We start from the raw sequence: 13,701 nt of genomic DNA, 5'->3' as shown, positions 1-13,701 counted from the left end.
CCCTAACACATTCTGTGAAGCCAACATCACTCTGATCCCCAAACCTGACAAGGACAACACAAAGAAGGAGAACTATAGGCCGATATCACTGATGAACATAGATGCAAAAATCCTCAACAAAATTTTGGCAAACCAAATACAGCAATACATCTAAAAGATTATACACCATGATCAAGTGGGATTTATACCAGGGACACAGGGATGCTTCAACATCCACAAGTCAATCAACGTGATACACTACATTAACAAAATGAGAAACAAAAACCACATGATGATCTCAATAGATGCAGAGAAAGCATTCGACAAGATCCAACATCCATTTATGATAAAAACCCTCAATAAACTGGGTATAGAAGGAAAGTACCTCAACATAATAAAGACCATATATGACAAACCCACAGCCAACATCATACTCAACGGACAAAAACGGAAAGCCATCCCTCTGAGGACAGGAACAAGACAAGGGTGCCCACTTTCACCACTCCTATTCAACATAGTACTGGAGGTCTTGGCCAGAGCAATTAGGCAGGAAAAAGAAATAAAAGGAATCCAAATAGGCACTGAAGAAGTAAAACTCTCGCTGTTTGCAGATGATCTTATATGTGGAAAACCCCAAAGAATCCATAGGAAAACTATTAGAAACAATCAACAGCTACAGCAAAGTTGCAGGGTATAAAATCAACATACATAAATTAGTAGCAATTCTATACACTAACAATAAACTAACAGAAAAAGAACTCAAGAATTCAATCCCATTCATGATTGCAACAAAAAAAATAAAATACCTTGGGATAAACTTAACCAAGGAAGTGAAGGATCTATACAATGAAAACTACAAGACTTTCTTGAAAGAAATTGACGATGACATAAAGAGATGGAAAGACATTCCATGCACACGGATTGGAAGAATAAACATAGTTAAAATGTCCATACTACCTAAAGCAATCTACAGATTCAATGCTATCCCAATCAGAATCCCAAGGACATTCTTTACAGAAATTGAACAAAGAATCCTAAAATTCATATGGGGCAGCAAAAGACCCCGAATTGCTAAAGCAATCCTGAGTAAGAAAAACAAAGCCGGAGGCATCACAATCCCCGATTTCAAAACATACTACAAAGCTACAGTAATCAAAACAGCATGGTAGTGGTACAAAAACAGGTACACAGATCAATGGAACAGAATTGAAAGCCCAGAGATAAAACCACACATCTATGGACAACTAGTCTTCAACAAAGGAGCTGAGGGCCTACAATGGAGAAAAGAAAGTCTCATCAACAAATGGTGCTGGGAAAACTGGACAGCCACATGTAAAAGAATGAAAATTGACCATTCTTTTTCACCATTCACAAAAATAAACTCAAAATGTATCAAAGACCTAAAGATTAGGCATGAAACAATATGTCTTCTAGAAGAGAATATAGGCAGTGCGCTCTTTGACATCAGTTTCAAAAGAATCTTTTCGGATGCTATAACTCCTCAGATGAGGGAAACAGTAGAAAGAATAAACAAATGGGACTTCATCAGACTAAAGAGTTTCTTCAAGGCAAGGGAAAACAGGATCGAAACAAAAAAACAGCCCACTAATTGGGAAAAAATATTTATGAGCTACTTATCCGACAAAGGATTAATATCCATAATATACAAAGAACTCACACAGCTTAACAACAAAAAAACAAACAACCCAATCAAAAAATGGGCAGAGGACATGAACAGACATTTCTCCAAAGAAGATATAAGGATGGCCAATAGACACATGAAAATATGTTCATCATCACTAATCATCAGGGAAATGCAAATCAAAACTACACTAAGATATCACCTTACACCCGTTAGATTGGCAAAAATATCCAAAACCAAAAGTGACAAATGTTGGAGAGGTTGTGGAGAAAAAGGAACCCTCATACACTGTTGGTGGGAATGCAAACTAGTGCAGCCACTATGGAAAACAGTATGGAGATTTCTCAAAAAGTTAAAAATAGAAATACCCTTATGACCCAGCTATCCCACTACTTGGTATCTATCCTAAGAACCTGAAATCAGCAATCCCAAGAATCCCATGCACCCCTATGTTCATCACAGCATTATTTACAATAGCCAAGATGTGGAACCAACCTAAATGCCCAGAAACTGATGACTGGATAAAGAAGATATGGTATATATACACAATGGAATACTACTCAGCCATAAAAAAGGACCAAATTGTTCCATTCGCATCAACATGGATGGACCTTGAGGGTATTATGTTAAGCAAAATAAGCCAGACAGAGAAAGATTAACTCTATATGACCCCACTTATAGGTGGAAGTTAACATATAGACATGGAGAACCGATGGGTGGTTACCAGGGAAAAGGGGGGGTGGGGGGAGGGCACAAAGGGTGAAGTGGTGTACCCACAACATTACTAACAATAATGTACAACTGAAATCTCACAAGGTTGTAATCTATCATAATCATCATAATAAAAAAAAAAACCTGAACCAACTGATTTACCTCCTTTAATTCTGTCTAGCCTTACATAAAACAAAAATAATAAAAATTTTATTCATTGTCTTTATATTAGCTTTTCCTCCTTTTTTGTAAACATGTTTGGATGTATGCTCTTCTAGTTTCACAAAATCATACCAGTAGTCACCAAAGTTAGTAAACTTTCAATCTCTGAACATTTAGTTTTATTAAGAGAAAGCTATTAAAAGACAGTTTAGTACAGCAATGCTCTACTTTTCTTTGCCTTCATTATTTCAGACAAATGCACTTAAGGTTTTAATAGGTTTAATATTTTTAAAAAGTAGAATACTGTCTCTTACAAAGAAAATACTTGCAACACCCACAAATGACTCTAACAATTCCATTAAAATTAAGTAAAAGCTGTTAATATGAAGATATATTTAAAGATGTTAAGTAGTGTTTTGTGGTTAAGTTTGAAGGAGAACTATGGCCTTTTAAGATGTTAAATGCTATTTCTTGGTGAAACTATAGCACTTTACTTGTGAGTAACCATTTGTTTTTAATTTTTCTGTGGAAAAATATTAGCGTTTAAGCAAAGATCGGAAGATATTCATATTACATTTAGAGTATTTGAGGTGTTGTAGTTACAGTGTTCTTGTGCATGATTTTTGCTTTTAGGATCTTGATTTCAGTTAGCTGGAACAGACACTTATCATGTATTCTTTTCCTTTACAATTACGTTAGTTTTTAATATAAAACATTTTGACTTTAGACACAGTGAAGAGGAACTTGTTTCTGTTTGATTTTGAATCGTTAATTAATGAAAATAAGTGTATTTGGTTTTGAGAAGGCATAGAAACTCCTTTGTAACAAGGATTTAGTTTAAGAAAATTCTGTGTATTTTTAAACTTGTTTTTAAATTAATTTGATTTTTTTTGTCAACTTGGAAACATTTTTTAGAAAAGTAATCCCAGATCTGTCTGTCTTTCAAATAAATAAGTAGTAAGTAACTAACCAAGCAGACTTCCTTATGCCCCTCTAACCTGTTGTTTGTGCTGGAGACAATGATCTTTCCTTTGCAAAATCCTGGTTAAAATCTCTCAGTGAATTCCAGTTTGTTAGGAACCAACTCCAAGCTCCCTAATTTGGCTGTGAAGAGAAACTTAGAAAGTAGCCCCGCCTCCCCTTCTCACCCCATCTCCCATGCACTCCCCACCCCCCTCCCTACCCACGCAGTATCGCATTCCCAAGACCACTGTGCTTAGTCTCGCCTCTAGACTTTTGGTGTCCTTGTACTGGAATGTCTTCCTCTTTTCTAGACTCTTGTATACGTTCCAACACCACTATCCTGTTCACCTAATTTGCCCCTACTTATCTTTTTCAGGCCCTTTTAAGGCTGTTTTTTGGGTTTTTTGTTTTTAATAAAGTCAATTTGTAGTTCTTTAGCCATTGGACAAAGTTAAGCTGTGTTCTCCTGGATGTTTAATGGTGTACTCAGTACTAATCCAGTCTTTAGATGGACCTTTACTAACGTATGGTTGTATTTTGTGGTCTAGGTTTCTTGATGATGGAAGTGAGAGAGGAAGGAATTACAGTCAAGAGAAAAGTCTGTCTGGTTCACGTCTGTAGCCCACCCAGTGCATCCCACACTATGCATGGCTAGTAGGACCTTTTTGATTTAACAGGTTTTATAATAAACTAATGAAGATTGGATGAATAATTGGGGAGAATGAATCAAGAGAAAATTTAAGGATTATTTCAGTGGGAAGTAAAAGTAATTTTCCGTGTAAATATCTTATAAGATGATGATAGCATGTTTTTCTTGCTTTCAATAAAATTTAGAACAAGAGTATGGAATTCTAATGCGGTACCAGCCTGTAAAAGGATTTCTTTTTTTAACTTTTCCTTCTTCTCCCCAAAGTATCCCAGTACACAGTTGTGTATCTTAGTTGTGGGTCCTTCTAGTTGTGGCATGTGGGATGCCGCCTCAGCATGGCCTGACGAGCGGTGCCATGTCTGCGCCCAGGATCTGAACCAGTGAAACCCTGGGCCAATGAAGCAGAGTGCTTGAACTTAACCAGTTGGTCACGGGGCTCGACCCAGGATTTCTTGGTGTAGTATAAGTCTGTTGGTACTAGAATAAGGAGTATATGACAATTTAAATGGTAGAATGTTATATCAATCAATCAGTTAAATAGTACTTTTATAGTTTAGCACTAAACTTATGAAAATGAAGGGAATATTTTTTATAAGAACAAAGAAGTGTGAAACATTATTCAGTATCTCACCATCCAGAAAAGCATTCTGGGAATTTGGAAGAACAAAACAAGAGATTTATCTATCTGGAACTATTCAATTCTGACCTTCATGAAGACAGTAGGATGGACTGAAAATGGCAATTTGATGTAACCTAGAGGAAACAAGGACTTCTTGATGTAGAGTTGTTGTGGACAAGTTGGACAAAGAATTATTATTATTATTAGATTATTTTGTAAACTGAGCAATTAACCTTAGAGATTTATTAACATTTCTGTGAACAAAACCGCAATGAGAAGTGCCCAGGAAATTTAATTGGACTGCCAATCTAATTAAACAACCTTCTGTGTTCTCAATAGGTAGCTTAGAAAATTTATTAAAAAAATTTTTGAGTCATTTAGTCTTTGCTTTAATCTGTAGATCACTGCCATTAGGTAATCACATACGTGTAACTTCTGTTTTGTTTTTAAGCTGGATAATGCGGATGAACAAGCAGCCCAGATCAGAAGGGAACTTGATGGCCGTTTGCAATTGGCAGAGAAAATGGCAAAGGTAAATTACTAGCTTTGACATAGCATTCCGTGTTTTTTTCTTTACTTAGACTTCTGTGAGCTGGATGAGTTTTGTAGAGATAAAGGCAGCATAATTGTATAATTTTCTCCTCTACATGCATGCCTCTTAAGCCTAAGTATCTGAAGGCTTATTATCTAAATGGAGCATATTATCTATTCTTATATATGAAATGTTTAAGTTCAGTGATAACTTTTCTAGGTTATTCTTAAAGCAATACCTATATTTCTCAAACTGCCAGATTTCAGAGAACTTTAATATTGCATTAAGCATAATGTAATCAGGAAGAAAAACATCCTCCCTGTGAAATCATTTAATATATTTCAAAGTATCCAGCATGGTGCTTGGCACATAGTGATGTCAGCTAATATTTGATTGAATGGATGAAAAATATAATTTGAAGTTTCTAGTACAGAGTCTCAGTGTGTTCAGTACAGTATTTTAGTTACTTTTATTTGTGTAATCACTGTGTTTCTATGAACAGAAATAGATTTCAAACAAAACCCATGAAGTTTGGTGAGGAAGATTGGCCCTGAGTTAACATGTGTTGAAATCTTCTTCCTTTTGCTTGAGGAAGATATGCCCTGAGCTAACATGTGTGTCAATCCTCCTCTATTTTGTGTGTGGGACGCTGCCACAGCATGGCTTCATGAGCGGTGTGTAGGTCTGCACCTAGGATCTGAACCAAGGAACCCCGGGCTGCTGGAGTGGAGTGCATGAGCTTAACCATTACACCACCAGGCTCACCCCCCATAAGTTTCTTTTTAATACTCAAGACTTTTTAGAGATGATAGAACTTCATTGTATAAATCATTCTTTAGTAAATTGATGTGTTAATTGACTTCAGTGATAAAAAAAAATTTTAGTCCTTCCCAATAGACTTGAGGTTATAATGCTGTTGATCTTAGAATAAGATTTTTTTCTTTTTTGTTTCTTTTTTTTTTTGAGGAGGAGGATTAGCCCTGAGCTAACATCCACTACCAATCCTCCTCCTTTTTGCTGAGGAAGACTGGCCCTGAGCTAACATCCGTGCTCATCTTCCTCTACTTTATATGTAGGACACCTGCCACAGCGTAGCACTTGACAAGTGGTGCGTAGCTCCGTACCGGGGATGCAAACCGGTGAACCCTGGGCTGCCAAAGTGGAGTGTGCAAACTTAACCACTGCCCAACCGGGCCAGCCCCAAGATTTTTTTTTCCTTTTCTCTCTTTGACTATTTTATGGATAGATTTACCCTCTCCCTCTCTCCAACTGTGTCTGCCTCTCTGAAGAATCCTCCCTTTTTAGGGATTTTTCTTTTTTAAAATTTAGGTATAGCATTTATTCAATGAAGTACACAAATCTTTACTTTACAGCTCCGTGAGTGTATGTTTATACCCTGTGTAATTACCTCCCAAGTCATAAAAGTGAACTTTTCTAACTCCTGAGAAGATACGTCCCATACTGATTTTAACAATTGAATTTTTTGTTTTTGCAGAGACAAATGTATTGAATATGTATGTTTTAAGAATGCTAATACTGTGTTTATCTAGATGTCTATTAAATAAAGTAGAGAAACAGCTGAGAAATTGGAGATAAGTAGAAAAATAGAGAAATTGGGTAACATAGATGACAGTAAGTTGTAAGAACCAAGCCAGAGATGTATGAGGAAGAATCTTCAGATGATTGAAGACATAGAATGATATGCATTGGGGGCTAAAGAGTTAACATTGACACAAAGCACAACGGTTGAAAGGACAACATGCAGTGTTATTGTCCTCTGGTTATCGAGAAAGGCACTCCATTATTCTAGAGATTCTAATACGGAATTCATTGGATAGAAATCAAGTAGCTTGAGGCTACTGGGACGGAGAAAAATGCTTTCCTCAAAACCCTAACCTGAATTGGAAGCTGGCTGGAAGGGCGCTTGATTTTCTTAAGGGCCTGATGCTAGGAGAGAATCTAGAGAGAAGTACCAGACTCTGTGGGCGGGACTCTGGACGGGTGATCAGCATTTGTAAGTTGCCTACTTGTATATAGATTATGCCTTAGACTGTGCATATTGTCATAAATTGGACTTGCTTCTACAAGGCCCTGGATGAATATCTGATGCCTTAGAATAAAGTTTAGATGAATTTCTAGAGGGTTACAGAACAGGAGGGAGAGCCTTGGGTGTGTTCTCAAGTTCACGTCTGTGGAGGAGAATGTGTGTTAATAACCTCCCGAGTGAGGCAGAGGAGAAGGGTCAGTGATGTATATACAGAGACTTCTCTTTGAGGAGACCCCGATGATTTCATCAGGGACAGTGATAAAGTAGAAAATGTGTGGAGAAGCAAGTGAAGCCGATAGGATAGGAGGGAAAAAAATAACACCAAAAATAAGATGACTTTCAGTGAATATATTGACATAGCAGATAGGACATGTTTAATTGCTTTCTACTTCAATTTTGCCAGATTTAAGCTATCTTCATAAAATATTTATAAGGCTAATTATAATTTACTGACCTTGTTGCATTATATCTCTGCAGTAATCCTATGAACCCACAGGGTAGGTGATATAATGAATTAATTTATAGATAAGGAGAATGAGGCTTAGGGAAGATTACTGACTTCATCAAGATTACATAATGAGTAAGTGGCAGAGGCAGTCTTCAAACCCTGGTCTTTTGACTCCAGACCCTGGGTTCACTTTCCAGCCCTTCCTGCCTCTTCAGTCTGATAAGTCCAGAGTGTGGTTTATTGATAGTTAATAGTTGGCAATCAGCACCTCCTACTTCACTTCACAACACAATATAAAAACAATAATGCCACAGGGCAGAAATCTCTGTTTCAAGGAGTAGAAATATTGACTTTAATGTTTTAGCCAAGGCATAATTAGGAAGTGGTAGCAATAATGTGGACTGGGCCAGAAAGACCTGTGGGCAAATTCATGATTGCTATTTCTAGATATATAACGCCAGGCAAGTTATGTAATCTTTTGGAGCCTGAATTTTTCTATCCATAAATTCAATGAATAAATATTTATTGAGCACCTAGTAAAATAGCCTGGCACTGTTTTAGGCCCTTGGGATACATCCAGACAAATGTGGTCGTCTTGGGATGAAAGCAGACAGAAATATTCCTGCCGTGCCCTGGTGGAGCTTACATTTTGTTGAGGAGAGACTCACAATAGGCAATAAGCACTCCATACAACTGAGCTGTGGGAGGTGGTTGTTTGCTATGTGGAAAATAAAGCAGAGAAGATAGACTCGGGAGGGAGGGTGTTTGCCATTTCCAGTCAGATGGTCAGGGTACGCCAGTTGTGGCAGTGCTGTCTCTCCACTTAGGTCAAAAAACTTAGAATCACCTTCGACTTTCTTCTTTTTCTCATAACTCATGCCAAATTTCAGGAAATCCATTTGCATCCAGTATTTCCAGAATCTGAGAGTTGTCACCATCTTCCACCCAACACTCTGGTCCAGGCTTCATCTAGTAGAAGGTTAAGAGCACTTAGGTGACTCAATTTGAATAATGGGAATTTTTTCATGGAGCGAACAGTGTTTTCATGTGTATAATGTCAGGGCCACGAATGAGCTATGCTGGACCGAGGACTCCATTAGAAGTTTTAGACCGTGGTTTACAGGAGGAACGCACAGTTAAACTAGAGAATAATCATTTCTGATTTTGTTCTAATTTAAAAGATCGAATTTAACGTGTACTTGTCTGATGTCCAATTGATTTTGTTTCCAAGAAAGAGGCAACATAAGCAGGCTAAATAAAGTTGATGAAATACTATCAATAAACCTCAATGCTTTAAAACAGTTGCCTTTTTGTTTTTTCAGAGAAAACATTCTGATAGTCTATTTCCTGAAAAGTGTGAAAATTCTGACAAAACAGTCCATTTTGATGATTCCTGAGTCTCTTCCTTGAAAAATGATAGTGAATGAAGTGTTTTTAATTAAAGCTAAATAAGAAAAAGCTTTTTTTTGATGTGCTAGTGCTAAATTTTCCATAAAATAACACCTTGAAAATTTGAAAAGAAAAATTGGTGCATCCCAACTTTCAAATATGTGACATATTTACCTTTTTCTTTGCTAAAGTATAATTTTTAAAAAGGCAAAGTTATGATTCTCATACAAATATAAAATAAGCATACAAAGATTTCATTTATTGCATAATAAAGGAGCAAATCGTTAGATATTAAAACTGGCCCAAAGAGTATTTGAAAACTAGGTGTTTTTAGGCAAAATTAAAATAAGATTCATGCATTAGATATAAAAGTGGTTAACTCCCAATAAGGATTTAAACTGTGACCATTGGATTACCGTACTCACCAAACACACGTTATCTGCATCTTTTCCAGACAAAATTCTATAAGGTGACATGTAAATGTGCTGTCTGGGACCTTTAGTCAATAGTAAGCAGCAAGTTGAACTAAGTATATTTCCTCAGATACCGTTGGGAGGCCTTTGCCCCCCAAAGACTTTGCAAGGACCTGCCTTCTCATCTTTCGGTATCTCTGAGTTTTGCATACTTTTCATGACAGCTTTTAGAAGTAATCCTCACGTGTAAAAATCTGTTTTTATGGATTATTTTGCTATTTTTCTTTGGCAAGTACTGAAAAACCGTTCCAAAACATTTTTTCCCCCAAAGGAAACCAAGGTATTCTATAACTGAGCAAGTTACATGTTTTTCCTGAGGATACAAACTTAGTATTTTGGAACGTTACTTCAAATTATAGAGGAATGTTAAAAGGATACTTAAGAATCTTCCTTGGGAAAGTTAATGATGAATATGGATATTTAATTGCTCTGTGATAATATGCAATTTTAATATTATATGTAAATTATTTTAAAAGAAATATGTGAAAGTTACATTGAGGGGAAAGAAAAACAGGTGGCCTGAGCCTCTGAGACTGATTTGTTTGGCCATGCCAGATGTTCCTTTCCATCCTGCAAACGAACCGGTGCAAGTGAGTCCGAGATTAGGCGCAGGTTGACACGGGTGCTCTGGATGTGTACCAGTCATCCTAGAGATGTGGATTTTTTTTGTTGTGTTTTGAATGATGCCAAAGGAAATGATAGTAAAGGCGTTGATTTTTCTGGAGCATGAGGCAATCACTTGAGAGGTGGCTAATTGCGGCTTTCATCCCCCAGCATTTTGTACAGGAGTCCTCAGATTGTGCTGCACTTGATATTGTAAAGCTGTATATGCTCTACCTTAAGAAACAACTAAGTGTCAGAGATTAAAGAAAGAGCCAAGAGTGTGAGGAAGCCTCATTTTGCTGCTTGTGAGAATATAAATGGGTATAATCTTCTCTAAGAGTATTTTGGCAACATCTGTCAAAATCTACCTAAATATCAATAATTGGACTGTCTTTTTCATTGAGTGAAAGAAACAAATCTGATTGCAGATATGAGGATTGGTTGGCAATGCTCATGTAATTCAGAAAGAAAATAGAGTCTTCTAAATTAATATTGTTACTCCTTTTCACGTACCACTTTTATTGTAATTTGGCCTTTTGCTTTAAACTTAAGTTTTTCTAAACCTTTACTGAAAAACTGAATTTATGGCCATAAGGGATCTTGACACATTTGTGTGATGTGAAAATTAACTAATTTTAGAAATATGACCATATTGCTGTTTACTCTTAGGGGTTTTTCATTTTGAATGCTTATTTATAAAAAGTATACCCTCCCAAAAATGCACATCTGTGGTAAAAAAAGAGAGAGATTATTAAAATGTTTGTTTCCTAACAGGCAAAGTCTGTATACTGAACATTTTTCTTATAGACTGGTTACTCTAAGCATTTCAAAGCTAACAGTGGCTAATTAAGATTCATCTATACACTAAAACTTCTCATATGTATGTTTTCAGAGTTTTTCCCCCCATAAGCAAACATTTTATTAAAAATAAAGTTAATGTGAAAATGTATAAAATGTTACTCATTGTGTACCATAATGATCCTCAATAAAGTATATAAGATACATATATATGTAATCAAAATTGCCAAAGTCTGAGGCTTTTAAAGACTGAAGTATCCAGTAAATGCATTATATTGAGTGTCACAATTTCTAAGACAATCAAGTATATACATCATATAATCTTATGATAAAATTGAAATGACTTGTATAACATTGTTATTTTAAACATTATTTTCAAGGAAAGAAAATTCCCCAAATTTATATCGAAAGAGATGGAGAATATGTATATAGAAGAGTTGCGGTCTTCAGTGAATTTGCTAATGGCCAATTTGGAAAGCCTTCCAGTTTCGAAAGGCGGTCCAGAATTTAAATTACAAAAATTAAAACGTTCACAGAATTCTGCATTTTTGGACATAGGAGATGAGAATGAGATTCAGCTGTCAAAGTCCGACGTGGTGCTGTCATTCACCTTAGAGGTAAGTGGCTTTATCCCGTGCTCACCGCTTACAGCATAAGTGAGGCTGCAGAGTAATTTTTGCTGACCTTGGTAACTTTTCAAATTTAAAACAGTGTCATATATTTTGAAGAAGTTAAATTATTCTTCATTTGCTAGACAATCAGGTTGTGAATGCAAATTAATGCAAATTGTCCTTTAAACATAACCGCGGTATTAGGATTAAATAATAAAATAATAAAAGTTTTGAGGCCAGTCTTATTTGTGTCAACTAGGCCAGTGTAAGTTTATTGATAAAGTGAGCACAGAAACACACTCGGGAGGAAATAGGATTTGGAAATATCATTGAATTCTCAGTAATTTGGAAACTCCTTTTAGGCTTTTGGTTAGCCTTGTTTTTCATCTACTTCACCTACTTCTAGAATCAAATCACGTAAACCAGCTGCAATGCACAATATTGGGTGAATATAGATGATGAGAAGTAGAGAATTCTTCCTTTCCAGGACTTGCAGTTTCATTATAGTTACAGTAAATATTATAAAGAACAAGAACAAATGCCATGCCTTTAAAATTATGTTCCCCAAGAATTCGGCTACATCCCCTTTATACAAATCACTGGAAGCCGCTGATTTGATGCTGACTCGTACTGCAGCCACCTGTTGATGCTTTTCGCGATTACATTCCTTTGTAATCTGTTTATAGGGGCTAATCCACATATATATCTATGGGTTTATACACAACATATACATACTCTAGCAATATCAAGCTTAAATTTATAACTCTCAAAAATTGTGTTAGCTTGTACCTCCTTCCTTGCATTGTTATATTCTGTCTCTGCTGGTTCGCAATACTGCTATTTGAGTTTTCTGATTAATGAGGAAAAGTACCTCAAGTCTTAAATGGCCCAGTTTTACATTTCTTTTGTTGATACTTCTTACTCTTGGCTTGCTTAGTTTATGACAGAAAAAGCAAATGTCTGCTTTTGTTCTTTTCTCCCCGTGTACTCACCTCAGATAAATTCAAGCATGAGGATAAGACAGCCGCCTCTCACTTTCTTAACATTCAGGCTAACGATTTCTTGATAGGCTAATAGATGAAATTTAGGTCAGAGGAGCATTTATGAGGTTTTCTTCTGACTGAAGACTCAGTTCTGGGATTGCCTGTGACTTTGCCAAGTGGCTTTGCTTACTGGGTTTCTTCTCAGTCTCTTTCACCTCTTAACCTAAGGATGTTTGATTTGAAATTCCATAGTATCTTACACGTGGAATTTCCTCCTCATTTGTGCCTTAGGTTTCCTACTGATGAAAATGTAAAGTGCCAACTCCTTTTTCTTTTTTATAATGTTTGTATGAAACAGAATCAATTATTTAATTATAGAAATTTAAAAATTTAAAATTTTAATTTTAATTATTTTAATAAATAAATTTTAATGATTTTTAAAGTAAAGTGTAACTTTCTAACAAGAGTTTGGCATTTAAGTTCATTAGTGATTTTTAAATGATTAATGTCATGTATAAATCTATCATCTCTGAACACTCAGAACTGAAAACAGTTCAAAATATTTTGTCTATTTAAAAATTGTAAAACAATGGTAAATAATCAGCTACTTATGAATTCTGTTTCCCCTTTTGAAGACAAAATTATGCCCGTGAGTTAGTGTTGAAGTGAAGTTATGAATTGTTGTTGTGTATTTTATTGCCAGTGTGTTAAAACAGTGTTAGGAAGAGAATTGAGTTAAAATGTGATTTTGCATGGTATGAGAAGCTTCTGTATTTATGAAATTGTTTTGACATCCTCTGTTGCTATGTCTTTATAAGGCAGACGTTTTCCTCCCATAGCACAATAGGATTGGATCTATTCCGCGCATAGTATTTTAAGCAGGAGTTATGTGTCCAGGAGGAAATGCAGTCACGTTAAGTGCTTCTGTGTAGGACACCTGAGAGAATAGACTAGGTGTTGTCCCTAGGCCCAGGCCCTCTGACTCAGCCAGCTAAACTGAATCATTATCCCAATACCTTAGCTAAACCTTGCTCCTCAGGCCCCAGATTTCAGCCTAAGAAAACTGAAAGACAAGCAGTTAATCTAATTTAA

General features: G+C 36.1%; 1 protein-coding gene across 19 annotated transcripts in view; it reads left to right on the top strand.

Annotated features, from left to right (window-relative positions):
• The window catches only part of CADPS2 (calcium dependent secretion activator 2), a 496,160-nt gene that overhangs the window by 202,567 nt on the left and 279,892 nt on the right, over nucleotides 1-13,701 (top strand). For all 19 annotated transcript variants that reach the window (XM_070616447.1, XM_008514417.2, XM_070616451.1 and 16 more), the window contains 2 exons: nucleotides 5,177-5,257; nucleotides 11,396-11,632. In XM_070616447.1, coding sequence (XP_070472548.1) covers nucleotides 5,177-5,257; nucleotides 11,396-11,632 — 318 coding nt within the window. The remainder of the gene's footprint in view (nucleotides 1-5,176; nucleotides 5,258-11,395; nucleotides 11,633-13,701) is intronic.

The sequence above is a fragment of the Equus przewalskii genome, chromosome 4 (genome assembly GCF_037783145.1).
Source record: "Equus przewalskii isolate Varuska chromosome 4, EquPr2, whole genome shotgun sequence".
NCBI lineage: Eukaryota > Metazoa > Chordata > Mammalia > Perissodactyla > Equidae > Equus > Equus przewalskii.
The sequence above is the reverse complement of the archived record's forward strand: the minus strand, read 5'-3'. Positions and strand labels throughout refer to the sequence as shown.